Source organism: Nanorana parkeri, unplaced genomic scaffold, assembly GCF_000935625.1.
Source record: "Nanorana parkeri isolate BGI_ZX_2015 unplaced genomic scaffold, ASM93562v1 scaffold2007, whole genome shotgun sequence".
Taxonomy (NCBI): domain Eukaryota; kingdom Metazoa; phylum Chordata; class Amphibia; order Anura; family Dicroglossidae; genus Nanorana; species Nanorana parkeri.
Window position 1 is genome coordinate 209,520 of NW_017308275.1, and position 22,933 is coordinate 232,452.

Consider the following 22,933-nt stretch of genomic DNA (forward strand, 5'->3'; position numbering starts at 1 on the left):
AAGTCGCCGTGGACAACGCTGGAAGTCGTGATTGACGCTGGATTACAACGATGGATCCATTTTTTGTTTTTGTTTCTTGTCAAAAACTTGTCTTTTGTTTTTTCCAAATAAAAGATTTTTCTCAAAGTCTGGACTTTTTATTTACAATTTGATTTAACCCTTTAGTGAATGGGGAGGGGCACAGTACCCCTTACTCATTCACAAGGGGGGAAGGCGGCATGTGGGTGCCCCTTTATTAAAGAGGTATAAGCCCCCTGCCCACAGACCCACAACCAACGCCCCAGGGCTTGTGGGGAAGAGGTCCTTGTCCCCATCGGCACAGAGTACTTTTCCAGGGGCGACCCCACCCTCGCAGTGCCGAGGGCATGTGGCCTGGTATGGGAGGGGTGGGCGCTCACTGGTCCCCCCCTTTCTGGACCTGTCAGGCCTATGCTAGTTATTTTTTTTAAATTGATTTCTGTCCCCTAGGGCAGTACCTGGACCCCCCATACACCTTTTTTATGGCCAATAACTTGCATATAAGCCCTCTTAAAGGGGACAATTGTTTTTGAAAGTTCTACCACCTTTGACTTGCATTGAGTTCAAGTTCGAACATTTTGGATGTTCTAAAGTTCGAATTCAAGCCGAACTCGGGCCTGTTCGGCCCATCACTAATCAGGAGGAGGGATGAGCTTGGTTCTCTATTTTCTAATTTGACAGAAATTTGTTTGAATTGCCTGTCACATTTACAATGATTGTACACACCCCGGGTAATCCTTGTTTGCTACACTTCCATCAGGCCGGTTACGAAGGTTTTGCTCTCAGGCTAACAGATTGCAGAATTGTTTTTTTTAATGTGTGCAGTTCACAGTTTATTGAATTGTTGCTTATTTATCCGATGTATCATTAAGGGGTGGTGTAGAGTTGAATGATCATAGGGGGTGGTGTAGAGTTGAATTATCATAGGGAGTGGTGTAGAGTTGAATTATCATAGGGAGTGGTGTAGAGTTGAATTATCATAGGGAGTGGTGTAGAGTTGAATTATCATAGGGAGTGGTGTAGAGTTGAATTATCATAGGGAGTGGTGTAGAGTTGAATTATCATAGGGAGTGGTGTAGAGTTGAATTATCATAGGGAGTGGTGTAGAGTTGAATTATCATAGGGAGTGGTGTAGAGTTGAATTATCATAGGGAGTGGTGTAGAGTTGAATTATCATAGGGAGTGGTGTAGAGTTGAATTATCATAGGGAGTGGTGTAGAGTTGAATTATCATAGGGAGTGGTGTAGAGTTGAATTATCATAGGGAGTGGTGTAGAGTTGAATTATCATAGGGAGTGGTGTAGAGTTGAATTATCATAGGGAGTGGTGTAGAGTTGAATTATCATAGGGAGTGGTGTAGAGTTGAATTATCATAGGGAGTGGTGTAGAGTTGAATTATCATAGGGAGTGGTGTAGAGTTGAATTATCATAGGGAGTGGTGTAGAGTTGAATTATCATAGGGAGTGGTGTAGAGTTGAATTATCATAGGGAGTGGTGTAGAGTTGAATTATCATAGGGAGTGGTGTAGAGTTGAATTATCATAGGGAGTGGTGTAGAGTTGAATTATCATAGGGAGTGGTGTAGAGTTGAATTATCATAGGGAGTGGTGTAGAGTTGAATTATCATAGGGAGTGGTGTAGAGTTGAATTATCATAGGGAGTGGTGTAGAGTTGAATTATCATAGGGAGTGGTGTAGAGTTGAATTATCATAGGGAGTGGTGTAGAGTTGAATTATCATAGGGAGTGGTGTAGAGTTGAATTATCATAGGGAGTGGTGTAGAGTTGAATTATCATAGGGAGTGGTGTAGAGTTGAATTATCATAGGGAGTGGTGTAGAGTTGAATTATCATAGGGAGTGGTGTAGAGTTGAATTATCATAGGGAGTGGTGTAGAGTTGAATTATCATAGGGAGTGGTGTAGAGTTGAATTATCATAGGGAGTGGTGTAGAGTTGAATTATCATAGGGAGTGGTGTAGAGTTGAATTATCATAGGGAGTGGTGTAGAGTTGAATTATCATAGGGAGTGGTGTAGAGTTGAATTATCATAGGGAGTGGTGTAGAGTTGAATTATCATAGGGAGTGGTGTAGAGTTGAATTATCATAGGGAGTGGTGTAGAGTTGAATTATCATAGGGAGTGGTGTAGAGTTGAATTATCATAGGGAGTGGTGTAGAGTTGAATTATCATAGGGAGTGGTGTAGAGTTGAATTATCATAGGGGGTGGTGTGGAGGTGAATTATCATTGGGGGTGGTGTAGAGTTGAACAGCGCTGTTTGCTTATCAGTCCCTAGGATTTGTCAGTGAAGGGAAGCTGTCTGTAATAACAGGTATAAAGTTCCAGTCGATAAGATCCTCATGCTGGTGGCCAGCAAGGTGCAAGGTCTGAGGCAGAAAAGCCGCTCATGCACATTCAGGTGTTCACTGTTCAGTAGGGATGAGCTCCAGTTTGGAGCAAACCCAAGCTTATTGGAGCCCTGGAAGAAAGCTGCCGGTGCTGATCCAACCAGCTGTAGCCAGGGCATTCCCCACCCACAGCTGCATGCAAACAAAGGGGCAAGTGACATCATTGACCTTATATGGTCACATGGCCTTGTTTGGTTATTGACAAATGCATGAGCTCGGGTTCAGTCCATAGTGTTTCGCTCGGGTCTTCTTAGCTGTCAGTCAACTTGTTTCAAGAAGTGGACACTCCTCCTCCTCCTCAGGTGGCCGGTGACTCTCAGCTCTCTCCTCTCTATCAGCTCCAGTTTCCTCCTTCCTGCCTGCTTGTTCTATACATGCTATGTAAATCATGGAATAAAATAGAATGTATTCTTGTCCCATGTCCTCCTCAATACTAAAACAAAAATGAATGGGAGGGACTATGAAGGGGCAAATGTAAGACTTTTGGTAAAAAAGTAATTTTCCCCTTTTGTTAGAATATGAGAATTAAGTTAATAAACATTCTATTTTAATCAATGATATACATGGAAGTTTGGAACAAGCAGGCTATATAAGGTCAATGATGTCACCATCACTCCATTCCTTTGTTTACATGCAGCTGCAGGGAATGTCCCGGCCGCAGCTAAATGGGCCTGACCTGACAGCTTCCTTCTGGGGTGCTGAACTCAGGTTCAGTCCAGACTGGAGCTCATCCCTACTAAACACCTAAATGCAATGCTTCTACAATGGGGATCACAATGGACGGCTCTGACTCTGAAAGGAAAACTCAGCTGTATTTCACATTGTAACTTTGTATCCATTGCAACTTGTTACAGCAACTGATCCAATACACTGTGATAGGTGAGTGCAGAAATCTCCTCCCCCCTACTTATACAGTTACATATATTTCTGATATTCGGGGTATCAGAACTTTGTAGATTGCAGCAGCTTCCTCTAATATACAGCGGATTGATACACAAAGCTCTGCAAAGCAAACCTATTATTTCTTTTTATCAACTAGCTGCTGTGCTGAGAATGTATTCAGACCTTCCTCCTCCTCAAGTGCCCCATAGTCATTATTATTTGCTTTTTCACCTTTACATTATTCTTACCTCCAGGTTCAGGGCTGCAGCACCCAGCCAGACCCAACCACCCCAGCAATAGCAAAGTCACCAGAGCCTTCATCATTCTGGACCGGGCCTGAGGACACAGAGATCCCATTACCATACTCAGACAGTGACATAATACAGAAATACATTCACCTGCTTAATGAACCAATCAATAGGGTAATCAATAGATTAAGCAATAATCAAACACACAATGATTAAAGAAAAACTCCAGGAAGTTGTGAAATGCCCTCCCCCCTTCCCCAGCTGATGAAGGATGCATTGCTCCTTTTGTCTAGGGCAGGGGAAGTCAATTAAAATTCAAGGAGGTCCGGTATATAATATTTGTTTATCAAGCTTCTCAATTTGTATATCTGGATTTCGCAAAGGCATTTGATACGGCACCACACAAGCGCTTGCTACACAAGCTGAGGGCTATGGGCATAGATGAGGTGGTGTGTACATGGATAGAGAACTGGCTACGGGAACGTGTCCAGAGGGTATCTGTAAATGGCACCTTTTCAGACTGGGCTAGTGTAATGAGCGGTGTGCCTCAGGGTTCTGTGCTGGGTCCCATATTGTTCAACTTATTTATTAATGACATCGGGGAGGGTGTTAACAGAGTAATATAAAGGGGTACAGGTAATATACAGGGGTACAGTTACTCCTAGAACGAGATCCTAATAGGTTGGACTTGATGGACTAATGTCTTTATTCAACCTCAAATACTATGTAACTATGTAACTATGTAAGCTGAGGTTGGAATCTCAGTCCGGACAGATCAGTCAGTTTGTGTCTGAACCTCGATCCACCATTTCGGCTGCCTTCACACCAGCTGATCCACTGCAATGCACAGCTGCTGGTGTAAAACATTTCTGATGGCTGCCCTGGGCACACATATGTGATATAAATACATCCTATCTGTTCTCTTAAAAACAATATATAATATGTGTGGCTGCACTTTGTAAGAAAGTATATTGCTGACGTGGAAGAATCACACAGCAACAATGTCAAAAGTGTGTCAGAAACTGGAAACAAGCTGAGTCATGAAGGGGTTAAGAGACATCTTGGTAATGGGGTTTAATGACACCGGGCCTGTCTGCGTCTGTAGTCTCCTCTCCCTCACAGACATAACATTTACATCTGAATATTTTGTCGCTGACTTGCAAATTCTGGAGATATTATGGTGGCACCGTACTCAGTTTGACTTCCCCATTATTAGCTAGACATGTGCGATTCGTTTTGTTACGAATCGAAATTCGTACGAATTTTCCTGAAATTCGTAAATTCGGAAGCATCCGAAATCCGAATGGCAGTTTCCGAATTATATCCGAAATACTAAATTCCGTTAACGAATTTCGGATCCGAATTTCTGTGAAACAGGAACTAATATTACCCCTGTAAAATGTAAATGAGGTTGAACAACATGACAAGATTTTTTTTTAAATCCGAAATACGGATCCGCTGCTGCTGAGAGTTGCATTACAATACACAGGCAGGAAATACGAAATTCCGTTGACGGAATTTGGTTCCGTTACGAACATTCTTATATTGAAGTTACAAAGCAAAGTACATTTAGATTGGAGTTGATGGTAGTTTTTTTTGTTATCCGAAATACGAAATTCGGATCCGGAATCCGTTAACGGAATTCGTATTTCGCATAAAAAAACAACTACCACATCGACTCCAATATTAACAAAGGTATTTTTGCTTTTTAACTTCATCATAACGAATGTTCGTAAAGTTACGAAAATGTGCCGAAACTAACGAAAATTCGTATTTCGTACGAATCCGAATTGAGTTTCGGATACGAATTACGAAATACGAAATAACGGATATTCTGAAATGGAACACATTTTTTGACAGCGCACAAGTCTATTATTAGCACATAGTTTGGGGGTTTTCAGACCTCAAAACTGTCACAGAACCCTTATGGATAGAATGATCCAGTTGCTGGGTACAAACAGCTGGGAAGTCCATAGTGGACTTGAGGAAGGACTTGGTGCCGTCTGATGGAGCTAAAATAGACTCTACATAGAAAAACCCGATCATGATAGAGGTTCTGTATTAGAGGGGTCAGTTCCATCGGGATACTGGGCAAATTCCTCCAGAACCATTCGGGGAGTATGGGCACCTGTAACAAAAGGACTGTCCTCTGTGTATCATTGAGAAGAAATGTTGTGTCATGTTGTGGTCAACAACTAGGCCCAATGTAATGCAAGGTCTCCAATGCTCAGAAGCTGGTGCTGATAAGTGTTCAGGCGGCCAGAGGTGACCGAGTCACTATAGATAGGCAGTGGAATGGATCCAACTACCAGAGATCCACTGGGTGCTTCAGAAGCAGGAGCTGCAGTGGGATGGACGCAGGGATCAGTGACCCGCTGGACTCTGGGCTTAGTGACCCCTTGGACTCTGGGCTCAGTGACCCCTTGGACTCTGGGATTAGTGACCCGCTGGACTCTGGGATTAGTGACCCGCTGGACACAGGGCTGAGTGGCCCACTGGACACAGGGCTGAGTGGCCAGCTGGACGCAGAGCTTAGTGACCCGCTGGATGCAGTGCTGAGTGACCCGCTGGACGCAGGACTTAGTGACCCACTGGATGCAGGGCTTAGTGACCCACTGGACGCAGGGCTTAGTGACCCGCTGGACGCAGGGCTTAGTGACCCGCTGGACGCAGGGCTTAGTGACCCACTGGACGCAGGACTTAGTGACCCGCTGGACGCAGGGCTTAGTGACGTGCTGAACGCAGGGCTTAATAATGCGCTGGATGCAGGGCTTAGTGACCCGCTGGACGCAGGGCTTAGTGACACGCTGAACGCAGGGCTTTGTGACCCAAAGGACGCAGGGCTTAGTGACGAGCTGGACGCAGGACCCACCTGAGAGTCCGTCTTCAGACGAGCAGCTGATGTGGCCCCAGCTTGTCTCAAAGCCGCTGGAGTGGCAAAGCTGGTGCCCTGTGCTGCTAGGGCCAGGCCTCCGCCGCTGCTGCTGCGGGGGCTCGACCGCCTCCACGCCCTTCACCGTCGGCCGATACTCATGTAAGGGTCCCAGGTGGGCCCCCCAGGCTGCCCGGTCCCCTTGATGAGTATCAGCCGTACCCCCCCCTGATGGCGGCCCTGTGTGTGCCTAACGCCTCACTTAGGACAAATAAAATATTAAAATTGAGGACAAAACGTGAAGAAAACACTTTTTCCCCAGTTTTGATTTTTAGTATGTTTTAGCAAAATAGCACAGCTAAACAAGATGCATTAAATACATTCATCTATTTGTAATTGTACAGCCAATAATAACCTTAGTGACACGGATCCTGCAGCATTTTAGGAGCAGGTGTCACTAAAGGCTTCCGATCGTTCCTGCAACGATCAAAAACCTGCAACATTGTTTCTGCAAAAGAAACATGTAGCTAAATATTTCTATTGCTGAAGCTTTAGAAAAAAAAGCCGATATACATTGGGATTTCCCGATCTATACCAGCTGCCAGTGACGGCAAGAGCTGCAAATACCGCTCTGCTCTCACTTTCAGACACTCGATTCCTGAAAGCGATGGGGTGTCTGAAAAAGCTTAACTCTTTCAGTAATGGATGCCTGCGGTTACCAGCATTGCAGAGCCCCAAATAGCTGATCATGTACAATGTATGTGAGCAGTCATTTGGGCACTTAGTGGCAGGGATGTGCAGTGTATGTCTCCCGTCACTAAAGGGTTAAGCCAGAGCCTGCTAATAGCAGTTGTAAACCTCCATTAAGCCAAAGTCTTCTAATGGAATCATGTCACAAAATGCTCCGTCTGATAGGAGACTCCACAATACACATCTGTGAGTTTGGTTTTAGAACTACACAGAATAAAGATTCATACACTATGCAGCATTAGTACTATGATGGAATTGGATTAAAAAAATAGATTAAAAGATGTGGCTACGCGAATGTACAAGAAAATAACAAGCAGGTAGATACCAAACACCTGCTGGCACTGAGATCATCTCTGTACAGGATGAGGCTGGGAGCACAATCTCTGGCAGCGCAATCCAATGCATGTTACTGTGTTCCTGCACATTGCACTACACGGCAATGCTCGTCCATCAGCAAAGTGTGTTAGAGTGCCATTTGGAATTAATGGTGCCGCAATTTTGCCATTACATGTAACATTACTGCAATGTAATAGTGTGAAAAGGCAATGAGGGGATTAATACAAACTATTAAACATTATTATAAAGTCAATATATAAAGGTGCCATTTTTTCTTATGATTGAGGACAGATCATTATGCCATCCTGTGTAAGTAGTGGGAGGCACTTACTCTATAGATGCCAACAGTCTGTAGAGTGTCACTCTTCCCTTGGATCGCAGGTGCTGCTGTTCACTCGCTTCCACGTTCTTGTTCCTGAGCCTGCAAGAAAACACATTTGTAAGATATCAGAGGATTTAATTTCCTGTCTACCTATTGAGGGGAGGGCAGCCAGCATCATTGTCTGAAAAGCAAAGCCCCTTATTCATCATATACGGTACAAAGGGGGCATTTCTGGGGTCCAAAAACACTCGGAGAACTAGAAGGAAATGTTGAGAGGTTTCTAGTATAAAAAAAGTGAAGTTTATCTTTCATTGCACTTTCTGTCCTGTAGACAGGAACATTTCTAGAATCCTAAAACATCTCGGTCACAGCCAGGCACTCAGACTAAAATGTTCTGCAGGGTTTCTGGTATATCATGATAACTAGTAGGTGATGTTGTTTCTCATTGCCCTTTGATACACTCGTATTCAAAAAAATCCTCTTACATCTGATGACATAACTGAACATGTAAATGAAATGTACGATACGACTTAAATAATAAATTGACTAAAAACTATGTTTCCAAAACATCCCGTGTATATAATATATGTCATCATTAATCAATGGGCATTCCTTTGCTTAGTAAGCCAAGTTGTAGATTATAATGCCGCATTCTCTCTAGATTACTCTCTACATAACATAGTTCTAAATAATTGGGAGGGAGAAATGCTGATACTAATGGAGGAAGGAATAGAAATATGTTCGTCTACAGGATCATATTTAATGGCAACAATTATTGCAAAGGACACCTGGGGTACTCCGGAGAAGACCCGAGACACTCAGCATTAGACATGGGGCACTCAGCATTAGACATGGAGCACTCAGCATTAGACATGGGGCACTCAGCATTAAACATGGAGCACTCAGGAGAAGTCATGGGGCACTCTGCATTAGACATGGACCCTCAGCACAATACCTTGGGCACTCACTGGAAGACCCAGGGGACCCATCAGAAGACCTTGAGCCCTCAGCAGAAGACCTAGGGCATGTGCCAGGGTGTAGCAACGTCCTCTGCCTGTACATACAATAGAACGTGAGAGGAAATATCTCATAAGTAGGGAAAGCCCCCTCTTTGATGGTTGTCGCTGAAACTGGCGCCCCATTAGAAGATTTTCCCTCACTTATATCTAAGTGGTAATGGTCACCAGCACAAACAGAGAGAGTGAATCTCCCCAGTGGGGACACAGACAAAAGTAAAATCTTTTTCACTTCACTTTATAAAAGTAAATATTCCAAACACTCCACCCTACATACAATGTGTGACGATAAATAGCTTCAAATAGCAGCTACAAATTCCAATACTTTCCATAAACCCAAAAACACACATTCATTATATATATAGAGAAAGGACAGGAAGTGGAGGGAAATCTCTTTAAAGTGGCAGAGATGAGTTTTTCTAATTCAAAAAATAAAAATAAATTTGATACATTTTAAATTCTGTTACCCTCGGGATGACTTTGCTCCCCTCTACTTTGCACGCTAAGTAGTTGCCCCCTCCCCCCTTATGTACACCAACAGGTATTATGATGATACTCACCTGTACAGAGTCTTGCAGCTAGTGACACATGTACAGCCTCCGTTGTATAGTTATAGGATATCTGCTTTTCATATTTCATCCCGCCTCACATTTCCACAGAACTGAGAGCGGGGAACCTGGTAGGTATTATAGCTATAATGTCTTTTGCCTAATTACCTTGGGGAGGGGGAGGGAGTCATTCTGTAAGAAGTTTTTCTTGGGAAGTAGAAAGCCATTCTGTCCTATTGCAGAATATTTTCCATAATAATATAAATGAAGAAACTCAACACAAAATGCACCCAAATCGTCTAATATGGCTTAAAGCTGAACTCCGGGATAAAAAAGCCCCACCCCCCTAACACCCACCTCCTTCACCCTCAAGCGTTAAATTTTTGTCAAGTCTAGTGGTAGAGGAATAAGGTCCCTGGAAGATTCTTCTCTTCATCTTACAATTGCACTTTGACGTTGCCACATACAGTCCTGCATTGTACATGAGGAATGGCGAGGGCCCGCCCACAACCCAGAGCATTGGAGAGAAGAGTGCCCGGCAAACACAAGTTGGCAGGCAGACAGGTGGCAACTCGGAGCCAGGGGCGGACCTACTGCCGGTGCAGCCGCCCCGGGGCCTCAGCCTACAGGGGGGCCCAGTATCCATTCCAACACAGCCCCGGGACAGAGATAGGGGGGCCCGCCGGTGTCCGGCAGCCCCCCCCATGGTTTTCTGCAGCCTCCCCCACCAGATAACAGCCAGAGGAGGTGAAGGTAAGTTATTAAATAAAATCCTTATTTTTTTGTAGCCCAAATGATGGCAATGCTGTATAAAGTACTGCTGGTATTTGTAGGGCTATATAGCAGGTCCCATGGGTAGGGTGCAGGGGGGACCGAAAAAAAATCTTGCACCAGGGCCCTTTGTTCCCTAGTTCTGCCACTGCTCGGAGCATTGGAGAGAAGAGCGCCAAAAGCCTGACGGAGCGAGGAATAATGTAACTATTACAGCTTGTCCTCCTCCCCCGAGACTTAATGAGACATTAACCCTTACAATGCAGGTCGGAGGAAGGGGTACTGCAAGGGTATTTTTTTTACAAAAAAAGCCCAGAGTTCAGCGTAGAGGTCAACTGTCATTGACCATTGCTTACCCACAGAGAGAAAAGGTCCCTCTCTGCCGCATTCTGGCAGGGGACAAGCTTTTCTACTCAGGCTGTGGTTACTTTTCAAATAAACTTTAGAATTGCTAACACACATTCGGTATAGGGGTGTATATTGTTATGGAAATTCGCTTGGGCTAAACGCACAAATCAATGCCGCGCTAAAAGTGCGCCAAAGTGTGCCATAGCACACCAAAGTGCGCCAAACACAAACAATTTCCTTAAAAGCACGTAGTTGTATTAAGCTCTTTTGTGCAAGGAAAGGCAACACTCATGCAGGGTCAGACGAGATGCTTCATGATGGAGATTCTGTGTTCCACGAGCCCCCTCCACTGAAGCTCCATTTATTATATAGATGTCAAACAGGAAGTGATGTCAAACAGGAAGTGATGTCAAACAGGAAGTGATGTCAACAACCAACATCACTTCCTCAATACATCAACATATCATAGCCAGCCAACAAAACACATGTATACAATAGAGAAGGGAGTGTATGTCTGTTAATCTAAAGTTACCACTGGAGCGAACCTTATCCAGCATTGCTCAATGAGCAATGCCCAATAAAGTTATTATGATTCTCATGAATGCGAGTTTATCTGCAGGGACAATGACATACTATTTCCAGCGTGCTGATCAGACGCATCAGAAATACGAACGCACGTTCCTTTCATAAAGGCGGATATGTATCTTAATTAATAATACTATGTCCTCAAAACAAATGCATCCACGCCAAGCCAATAAATCCGCGCATCGCGCAGGGGCCCTAGCCGGCGTCCATATATTCGCTAAGTAAACACTGCTCTGCAATTATTCGCACATCCACAGGAAGATATCTACTCCAATGGTTTACCCTCAGTGCTGATTTAATCCGGGTCATGTTCCAATCGAGCATGACGCTGTAAACCTGACACTGAGAGACATGATGACAATATTACAATATACTAAAAACGCATCCTAATAAAATTTCCACAACAATACAGGTGAAACTCGAATAATTAGAATATCGTGCAAAAGTAATGGCAGTAATTGCTGCAAAAGGGGCCCAAACCAAGTACTGAGTACATATGCATGCTGGTACTTTTCAGAGGTCCGATATTGTTCTATGTACAATCCTTGTTTTATTGATTGCATGTAATAATCTACTTTTCTGAGGTTGTGGATTTGGGGTTCTTGGGGTTTTCATGAGCTGTAAGCCATAATCATCACAATTATGACAAATCACGGCTTGGACTATCTTGCTTTGCATGTAATGAGCCTCTCTCATATATTAGTTTCACCTTTTAAGTTGCATTAGTGAAATAAATGAACTTTGCACGATATTCTAATTATTCGAGTTTTACCTGTATGTCTGTAAGTGTCACTGATCATTTGTTGCATTTTCACTGCTAATACGCCAAAAGATTTGCTGCATTTATAAAACACATTCACTGTTCACATTCACCTACAGTATGTGTAAGAGCAGTCAGCGCTGTTCACTCAACATCCTAATTCCCAGTTTGGTAATATAGAACCCCCAGAGGTCACTGTCACAGGCCATGTTTAATGGCTGAGCACGGGCCGGGTACATACACACAATGTTACATGAGATTGCTTTTCTTTAGCATTGCATAGGATACGTTTTGCTGCACCGACTATTGTCTTCATGAGAATTGTGTTTTTGCATGATTTATTACTAGGGGGAGATAGTTATAGATATTTGTATGCTCTGAGCAAGGATCGGGTTCTCAGGCTGAGGGTTGTAAAACACAAATAATGTATCTATGTAAGCAGCTACAGTGTGTAACCCTAATCCTACCTATAGATGAGCGAGCCAAGATCCAAGCTGAAAGTAGAATTATACTCGATATAGAACTCTATAAGCTCCATATGTAGTATTAGACAATGTTTGTTTCAATAATGAATCCAAATCAAACAATTCTACATCACCCAGAAAGTATTTCTTTACATTGTTTCCCAAATACATACAGTCATCATGTTTCCAAACAGATCCAACTCTCTCAGCTTGGCTCCCCTGAAGTTCCTTTCCAGTACAAGACCACAAGGGACAGAGCACAGTCTCCAGCAACTGTCCATCTTCTGGCGTGGAGAAGGGAGGAAGAAAAAGCGGGCATCACGTAGCAAGGGACACCCATGGAGACACACACAACTTACTCGCACACAGAAGGGCGGCTCTATCGAACCCTGTAATGGAAAGGAGCCACCCTACAACAGGATATCAGGGTCGGTGCTCAGGGGATCAGCTGATTTTGCAAGATGCTGAAACTTTTTAGCATCAAGGAGCAGCAACCATTGTAAGTGATTTCATCAACATTTGAAGTATCTTAGAAACCTTGGACTTTAATATCACTCTAATCTTTCTTATTCACAGATAGAAGAATACTGACCAATCGTCTGCCTTCACTCGGCCTTTTCTAACTTTTTATTAAATAAATAAAATCCAAGAATGTTAAAAAGTAACCAGTCCAACACCCCCCCGTAGATTATAGACATGTGCGCCGGTAAATTTGTTTTTTGGGATGCAGCTCCGAAAGTCAATTTGTTTCATTACTCGGATTTGTCAGAATCTGACATTTTTGTTTTTTTCTAGGGATGCACCGATACTTTTTAGATACCAGTGCCGATACTTGGCATTTTCATGAGAACTACCAGTGTTGCAGCGGTTGCACCTGGGACTGGGCTCTGGCGCTCCATCACTGTCCTGAAATCATTAGTCTGTATTGTTTTACAAAAACTCACATGACAATAAACAAATCAGTACTCGTACTCGCAAAACTGGTATTGGTGCATCCCCTTATATATATTTATAAAAACAAAATCATACAATAAAACAGAGATGTACAAATCCCGGGAGCTCCGTGTGCTCCTTACAAATGACAGCTGCATTTTGAATTGTTCTCTAGTCTAGTCCTAGAGCTGGAAAAGTATCGGTACTTACACTTGTACTTGTACCGAGTACGGTACCTGGTATTGGTGCATCCCTATTAATACCGAAAGCGTTAGATAATTACAAACACAATTGGCCACAGAGGTTCTCATACATCGCCTAGCTCTGCTGGTGCATGCTGGTTAGCTCATGCACCAGACCAGGTCACATGCCCCCAACATGGGGAAGGTGCTTTGACAGGTGGACCCCCTGCCAAAGCACTTTGTCCCTATATTGATGAGCACAAGGGCCTCTTTGCCACAACCCTGACACCCAGATGCCACCCCCCACCCCCCTTAGTGAATGAGTAAGGGGTAGTTGTTATCACTACTCATTCACCAAATAAACAATAAAATTGTAAATAAAAACCCAACAAAGGTTATTGACAAGTAATTTAACCCCTTCATGACTGAGCTAGTTTTCAGTTTCTGTTCATAAATGACTGACACACTTTTTACATAACGGTTTATATAATTACATTAAACATGTGTACCTAACGCCTCACTTAGTTCGAATACAATATTAAAAAAATGAGAAAAAAGTGTAAAGAAAATACTTTTTCTCACAAGTTTTGATTATTATTATTTTGTAGAATTTTTTAATATTAATTATAGTATAAAAAATATAGTTATATATAATTATTATTTTCTTAATTTTTTTTTTACACTTTTTTTTGTTGGTTTATATGAAGCAGTCACTATGACTGCTTGATAAATTAACTTTCCTGTCAGCTCCATGTCAGCATAGGGAATGGGTTAATCCCTCCCTCCTCCCCCATTTGTGTGCTGCCATGGAGCTAGACAGGCAAGGAAAATTGCGGTAAGTATGGAATACAATTTTCCTATTTTTTTTTATTTTTGGTTATTATTAGTCTTCTCCAAATTTAGGAACAGCTAATAATAACCTTAGAGACTGATCCTGACAGCATGCCAGAATCAGATCTCACTAAAGGTTTCTGATCCTGCCCAGACGATCAGAAATGATACATTTCAGGCAGAGAGATACATTGTAACATTCCTGTGCCTGAAATGTATCACACAGCTTCATAAACATTGGGCCAGTCTATCGAGCTGTCAAAACAAATAGCAGAGAGGTGACTCACTCTGTTACCTCTCTGCAGCTGTCAAATACCAAACCACTATTTAGCGATCCCGTATTTGTATGTAACGGCTTCATTCTTTCATTAATGAATGCCTCAATACTGACCCATCCATTAATGACTGGTAACCGCTGAGAATCAGCCGTTACCAGCATTACAGAACCTCAAATAACTGGTCACGTACAGTGTACAAGGCCAGTCATATAGGCACTTCGTGGCGGGACGTGCAGTGTACGTCTCCCGCCACGAAGGGGTTAATAAAAAAAAGTCCATTGATGTAATCCAAGCGTCAATCACGTTATCCAGCAAAGTAGAGCCACGTCAATCACAATGGATGATGGCTGCCAACTCGACGAAAGAAAAAATACCCGACACCAGCCAACGCGACCAATCCCTACAAACTCTCCCCTCAAAATGGCAGCTCTGGCCTGAATGTCAATAAAGGAGTCATGACGTCATGGGACTTGTTCTTCCCCTTTGTTGGCATTCGGGAGCAGAAGTGTCATAACAACAACTCTGCTCCAAGACACCATGCTCAAGTCGTTTTATTATATGCTGACGAATGGACCCAACTTAAAGAATATTTTTACTTGCTTAATTTTTAAATAGTTTTTTTTAAACATGTATTTCTATTTTTATAGTGTAATTGTATCTTATAGTATTAACCCCTTCGTGACGGGGGACGTACACTGTACATTCCGCCACGAAGTCCCCAAATGACTGATCCTGTACACTATAGGTCCCGCCACAAAGTGCCCAAATGACTGATCCTGTACACTGTATGTGATCAGCTATTTGGGGCTCTGTAATGCTGGTAACCACCCATTAATGGATGGGTCAGTATAGAGGCATCCATGAATGAAAGAGTTAGCCTTTTTCAGACACCTGATCACTTTCAGGAATCGAGTGTCTGACAGTGAGAGCAGAGCGGCATTTACAGCTCTAGCCGTCACTGACAGCTGCTATAGATGGTATAGATGGTCAATGACAGCTGGTATCAGAAATCCTGATGTGTACCGGCTTTTTTTTCCCTAAAGCTTCAGCAAAAGAAACATTTAAGTACATGTTCCTTTTGCAGAAACAATGTTGCAGGCTTCTGATCATTGTGGGAACGAAAAGAAGCCTTTAGTGACACCTGCTCCTGAAATGCTGCAGGTCCGTGTCACTAAGGTTTTTATTGCCTGTTCTTAAGTTTGAATCAGCCTAATAATAACGCAAAATTAATTAATTTAATTATCAAGCAGTAATAGTGAGATTCATTCACAATGACTGCTTGATATAATTAAATTAAATAAAATACAAATGTAAAAATGTTTAAAAAAATAAATGTAGTTTAAAAAAGTTTAAAAAAATAAATGTAACAAATAAAAATGATATATTTAAATATATGTTTATACTATCATTAATATCAAAATTAACCCATTACAATCAGAATCTGCAGCTGAGCTGCAGATTTGTTTTTCACCCTAAGGGGTTAATTTTTTTGATTTAACCCCCCTGATGATGGTGATGTTCAAAGTATGTCGCTGTCACTGAGTGTGACACTTAGTGACAGTGACATTGTATGCCAGGTGACAAATTTTAGCTTTAGATGTTAGAGAAAAAAGATTAAAATGTCAGCTTTTGGTTAGATGTTTTGGGAATATCAGTTGTGACACTCGAGGGGTTGTCTATATACTGATTTGCGCTCGTGGTGCTTTCTATATAGAGAAACCCATTAGGATGGTCAAAAAAACATTTATATGACAATCTGCATGACATCCAAACCTTTCATTAGAGGTTCCCTGTTACACGACACTTTGCCTTCAATCATAACAGAAGAATGAAGGTCTGAGAAGTTGGGAGATTAAAAAGGTCTTTTGGGGACTTCAGGAAACATCATCGCAACAAGAAAAGTAGATGGATTTGACGTTACAAGCCGCCCATCCCCCGGGTTTGATTGATAATTTGGGCTTTTTCTAATTTCTCTTCTTTTCTTCATTTTCTTACGAAAATGAACGGGTATACGGAGGAAATGTTTTATTATTTTACATGTTCAGATATATTGATTTAACTTTAGATATATTGATTTCCACTTTATGCTTAACCTTTGATACTAATTTTGGAATGCATCCCCTTAAAATATATATCTTTATTGTCAGAGATATTTGATTATTTTTTCTCAATATCTCATGGGGAAATGGACAAGAAGACTCATGAGATTGTGAATAATAGGATGTTATATTTCTGGATATATTGGTTGCATCATAGGTGTGTGACCACTATAAGGTGATGAATGAAGTACAACAGTTAAATAACACCATGTGTGGTCCCCATATAATCTATTTACCTGATGTGCTGGGTCACTATTTGTCAGGTGACATTACATTGTTTACAGGATAGTTCTTTGTTCTTATGTCCCGGTGGTCCCTCCTTCCCCATTTGGTCTCCAATATGGTGGCTGATGGCAGAGATGCTGCATGTGCCCCGCCGTTAGTAAGGGTGGTGACTGCACATGCACATTTGTTTCTTCCACATACATTTCTTCTGGGTATATATCATGACGCTGTGATGTTGAATGTGTGCCATGATCGACCAGGCCTTGGTGGTATACAGCATGCTGGTGATGATTGTGGAGAGGCCATTTCACATTTCAATTATGTATATTAATGAGCAATACCTTGGCAAGGATGGATCTCTGAGGAATGAGAGACTGCAGAAACCAGTCAGATCTTGCTACCCACCATTGGGACCCCATTAGGAACCACGCAATGTCAGTCACTCTTTCATTCACTGCCTGTGGATTGGTGAACAACATCATGCTTTCCTTTTCTGTTGAGCTGCAAATTGTAAGTAGACTCTTTGAATATATCCATGGAGGATGTACAGGAGGATACACCACTACAATAACAGCAAGTATATCTGGAGGATGGACATTTTATAAACTGCTTGCAAACCAAGAAGTATACCAAATACTCCCCCATGTTACACTGTCATCAGAGGCGTAACTAGAACCTTCAGGGCCCCGGTGCAAGAAATTCCTGTTTCCTCGATAATATTGGTCTGTGTGCAAGCGCAGATGCTGAGGTCGGGAAGTTCGACTACGTCGGCGTTCTTGACAGAACACCGGTATCTGCGTTTAGTATCGGGGCATTTTCACGAGTATGAGTACTCGTGAAAATTCCCAGTATTGGCACTGGTGTATCCCTACTTAAAAATATAATGCATTGCTGGGACTTGCAGTCCCACATAGTTGTGGAGCTATTCTGCATTGCTGTATAATCATCATACACCAATGCAGAATACCAGCAGCTATGCGGGACTACAAGTCCCAGCAATACATTATAATAAAAGTCAGCTATGCAGAATACCACCAGCATCCCCCCGCCCCACCAACACTATAATGCATTGCTGGGACTTGTAGTCCTACATAGTTGGAGCTATTCTGCATTGCTGTATAATCATCATACAGCAATGCAGAATATCACCAGCTATGCAGGACTACAAGTCCCAGCAATTAATTATAATAAAAGTCAGCACTACAGAATATCACCAGCATTGCCCCACACACTTCCCCGCGCCCCCCCTTCCCACTCCAGACTTACCTTTCCTCTCCTCAGGGTCCTCTTCCTCGTCTCTGCGGCCATGGGGGGGAGCTAATAGGAGAGGGTCCTCACACAGCAGAATGTGCTGCCCGTCGGTGCCTGGAGCACATTCTGCGGGACTGCTGACTGCCTCTCCATCCACTGTACATGCTGCGGGTGGCAGTGTGGCAGGGATGGAGCGGCACGATCTCAGGGGGGGGGGGTGCATTCTCTTCCTCGCTGGGCTCTCGCCAAGTGTAGGAATGCCAGGTCCCGGTCGCAGTTGCGACCACTGCGACCCTGGTAGTTTCGCCAGTAACTGTCATTGTTGAATCACATATGAAACAGAGGGATCTTGCGTTTCCTTGAGTAACTCTATACATGACATTGCCTGGTTTACTTAATCTGTACCTGTTAGTGAGAGCAGCGTGCGTGTTTGTCAAAATCCTGTGTGCCCGTCTACATGAACGCAGAGTCTACTGACTGGAGGTGTCTGGAGCAAAGTTCCTTACAAGCCTGTAAATTGTGAATGGTAGCAACATAGATATTAGTGTATGCGTGTTGTTGTATATTGGCCGCTACTTGTGTCTGGATTGGGGTTCTTTGGGCTTCTTGGCAAGCTTGCTGGTCATGTTTTGGGGAATATGGAGTTCTTGTGATAATTTTCCAGCATGTTTGTTGATGTCCAACAATGCTCTGTGGACAGTGATACCTCATGTATCTTCCAGCCCCTTTCTTCCCGGCACCGATGGTACACCCGTCCGTGATCCACAATCTGAGAGACCAAACTTTATATATATCTGATGTATATATCTTTTATGAAGTTTGTTATGTCTTACTAGCCTTCTGGACCTTGAAATATAGCTCTATTGTGTCCCTAACTGAGTTGTATCTTCATATGCATTAATGTAACCACCTTTTAGGAAGGTAACTACGTTACAGTAGGAGTTATGGAATATGAATGATACTTATTTTTTGTGCTCCTCATCTCCCCCTAGAGATCATCATGTGGTATTGTATTACATTATGTTCAACCTGAGAAGAATATACTGTATACTTAAAAAAGCTTGTTTTTATCTCACAGAATGAACGTTCACAGAGATTCGCAGGGTGAATAGCTCTGTGAATTGTTTATAAATAGACCCCTTAGACATGAACACAGCAGTTTTTTTTTCTGAGTAACATAGTTTTATTATTTTTAGATCTATTATTTCACAACTACAAGGTGTGCCGCGGTACTTATCCCTGAAGATATGTTCCCTATAGACGTGACATTTAATGATGAACTTGAAGTATTCCTTCTCCACTGTACTTCTGAGGTTTACTAGCAGACGTCATACTCCTCAGGCGCAGGCTCACCGTAGACCTCCACATCACACAGGGTCAAGTATTCACTGCGCCCCGGGATCACCGCGCTGATGTAGCGACCGTCCATCCCATTACAGCAGAAAGTTGTGGTGGCATTTTTATAGTTGGTGATCGTACCGCACCTGCCAAGGGCAAGCAAAGACCAACACAATGATACAGAAAATGGAACCCGTTCACTTGGGGAAGATTCACAAAATGTGCCCATAGAAAACATACACTGCTCTGCGGCTTAATAAAACACAAAAATGTATAATAACTAGGCAACAGAGATGAGCGGAGTGACTTACTAATATCGCTGTTAAACCTTACCCATTTAACCACGCCCCCTCAGAGTAAGCCAAACCCCCTGTTCACCACTAGTGATAAGAAAACTGGCCTGGGTTCAGTGAGTTAGATGTTCTCTGAACAGAGCTAGAAATCTGGGTTTGGCAAATGTTCAAGCAAACCAAAGCCAGAGCAGGCTGTGTACTATCATAATTAGTTGCTAGCAACTGGTCCGCACTGGACCCTAACAATCAATGATGGGGCTGCCGGTGTCCTAGCAACCGGCATCATTGGTTGCTTAGATGTTGGCGGCTCCAGAGCATCCTAGGTTGTTCTGGTTTACCTGCCTGCTTCGTACCAACCACTGATGCCCTGTGGCTCATCCACCAGTCAACCAATAACACTGGGCAGGTCTCACAGTGTAATTGGTTGCTAGGACACAGAGGTTTGGTGGGCGGGGGAGCTGGGCAAACCATTCACCCATTTGTCACACTGCCAACAGCTTGAGTTCAGGGTTGAGCTTGTAGTCAACCAGAAGCTTATCACTGTTCATTATAGTGCATAGCGCTTGAAGGTGGGCCCTCACTCTCACTTTGTCTGGTGGGCCCCAGGTACCCCAGTCTAAATTTATATTTCATGGATAAATTCTGGGTTGCCTCCCCGTGGGCACCTAATTAGCACCTCTCCCCCTAAGTTAAATACATTGTTGAAAAAGCTATAAGGTAATAGGGTTTCCGGAGGGGTGTAATTGACCACCCAAGAGAGATATATTAAAAATATATATCAAATTTATTTGTATAAAGTTAAAAGCGATGCATTTCATATATTTGACAAAAACCCTGCATAGGATTTGCTTGAGTAAACACAATTGTATTACATACATATTCAAATAATCCAAGTGTTGCACAATCAAAAACATGATAATAATCACAGGATTTAACAAAAATATAGTTGCCCCTATAGTGGCTTAGCTTAATAGGTCCCGACGCGTTTCGCCAGTGGCTTCATCAGGGGACCCATAACAGATGGATCATGCATGGTTAACTTGCAAGGTAAGGGAGGCACCTGGAGAATCGAGAAAGTGGAAGCCGGATAACCCCACCACCACCCTCACGATCTCCTTCTTGTCACACTCGGGACCTCAGAGTCAAAGAGGGAGAGATGACATCCAGCGGGGATCACCATGGAGGCATGCAGGGAGCCTCACACCACCAGTGAAATTCAATAGGATTACATGAACATCCAGCCGGACCCTCCTCCAACATATATCAATTTTGGACACACGCCTCCTAATGAAGCTTGCTGGATGACTGGATGTCATCTCTCCCTCTTTGACTCTGAGGTCCCGAGTGTGACAAGAAGGAGATCGTGAGGGTGGTGGTGGGGTTATCCGGCTTCCACTTTCTCGATTCTCCAGGTGCCTCCCTTACCTTGCAAGTTAACCCTGCATGATCCGTCTGTTATGGGTCCCCTGATGAAGCCACTGGCGAAACGCGTCGGGACCTATTAAGCTAAGCCACTATAGGGGCAACTATATTTCTGTTAAATCCTGTGATTATTATCATGTTTTTGATTTTGCAACACTTGGATTATTTGAATATGTATGTAATACAATTGTGTTTACTCAAGCAAATCCTATGCAGGGTTTTTGTCAAATATATGAAATGCATCGCTTTTAACTTTATACAAATAAATTTGATATATATTTTTAATATATCTCTCTTGGGTGGTCAATTACACCCCTCCGGAAACCCTATTACCTTATAGCTAATTTTATATTTAATGATGTCATTGTTATCAGAAGCTTGCCCTGTGGGTAAAATCCAGTCACACAGTGCTGCCTCTTATTTTGGGTTCAAGGTGGCGCTGAGCGCCTATCACATTTAGGGCCTATATTGATGGGTTTTTGTTCAGATTAGTTTTTTTTAACTCTGAAACAGGTCTATGAGAATACAGGTCAAATGGTGATCAGAAGGAGGTCAACTGCAAGTTCAAATGAGGTCAATTACAGGTCAGAGGGAAGTCAACGGCAGGTCACATGCACCTATTAATGAATTCGAAATAATCTCAGAAGCATCTCCATCTGATGCCATCAACACACGCACAAAGTCTATTGACGTCAGACCTTACAGTGTCCTGGCCCTGATGTACTCACACTGGGTTGTGATTGTTCGGAGAATCTCCAACTCGGAGCTCGAGACCCTTCATCCGTTCCAAATAGCCGTCCGACCTTCCATAGACCACAACCATGTTCACTTTGTGTTTCTGCTTCAGGTCCAGTCTCCACCAGGATTCCCATTCATTATCTGTGGCGGTACAGGAACCATGCCACCAGTTCTGATCTTTCCCGCCATCAATGGCATTGCTAGCAACAGTACTTATATCATAATAAATGAGAGTAGAACTCTGCGTGGCTTCCCCGCTTCTGGCGATATTGGCGGCTGAAGAAAGAAACACAAAACACACTCCATGATTATACATATAATGTTCTTCCATTGTTCTAAAGACGTCTTCATCAGGAAATAGACTGTAAGCTGCAACGTTGTCAGTAATTTGCTGGAACATTCTGTAATGTAATGAATTGCTGATGTCATTCTGTGATGTCGTTATATAATAACTAATACTAAAACTCTTTTTATAGGTTTTACTGTTATCCGGGGCTCCCTTAGAGAGACTTCCCCTCACTTCCTTTTCTGGGCACAAACGTTTTAACAGACAGGAAGTGAGATAAAATTTGTTTTTAAAAAACAAATTGGTCCCTCCTAACATTCCTACCAGACCTAAAGGGTCTGGTATTGTTTGGAACAGGGGGACCGGCACGCTTTAAGAATAAAAAAATAAATAAATTATTTTTTCTTTAGAAATTTCATTTTTGCTGCAGCAGGTTCTATACATCGTATATATCCACCACTTCATAGGCAGGTTAAGGGGACCCCCCAGGGACGATATTTAAATAAATTTTTCATTTTTATTGTTACCCTTTAAGTGATGTTAAAATCACTGCTCCTTTAAAAACGTTTTTTTTTTTCATTAATTCCTTTCGCCCAGGGCAGCACCCGGACCCTCATACATGTCCACCAGGGCAGTACCCGGATCCCCCATACATGTCCCCCAGGGCAGTACCCTGAACCCCACACAGAATTAATATATTATTAGATTGTATCTACTACTTTACTCATATGTAGCT

The 22,933-nt window shown here is 42.8% G+C and overlaps 1 protein-coding gene across 1 annotated transcript in view; it reads right to left on the reverse strand.

Moving 5' to 3' along the window:
* LOC108800384 overlaps positions 1 to 22,933 on the reverse strand; it is a gene marked incomplete at its 5' end in the record, with an annotated part of 33,441 nt that overhangs the window by 6,601 nt on the left and 3,907 nt on the right. The window contains 7 exons of the mRNA XM_018572362.1: positions 3,550 to 3,637; positions 6,422 to 6,560; positions 7,839 to 7,928; positions 17,275 to 17,452; positions 18,136 to 18,285; positions 19,474 to 19,604; positions 21,902 to 22,187. Of these exons, the coding sequence (XP_018427864.1) occupies positions 3,550 to 3,637; positions 6,422 to 6,560; positions 7,839 to 7,928; positions 17,275 to 17,452; positions 18,136 to 18,285; positions 19,474 to 19,604; positions 21,902 to 22,187 (1,062 nt within the window). The remainder of the gene's footprint in view (positions 1 to 3,549; positions 3,638 to 6,421; positions 6,561 to 7,838; positions 7,929 to 17,274; positions 17,453 to 18,135; positions 18,286 to 19,473; positions 19,605 to 21,901; positions 22,188 to 22,933) is intronic.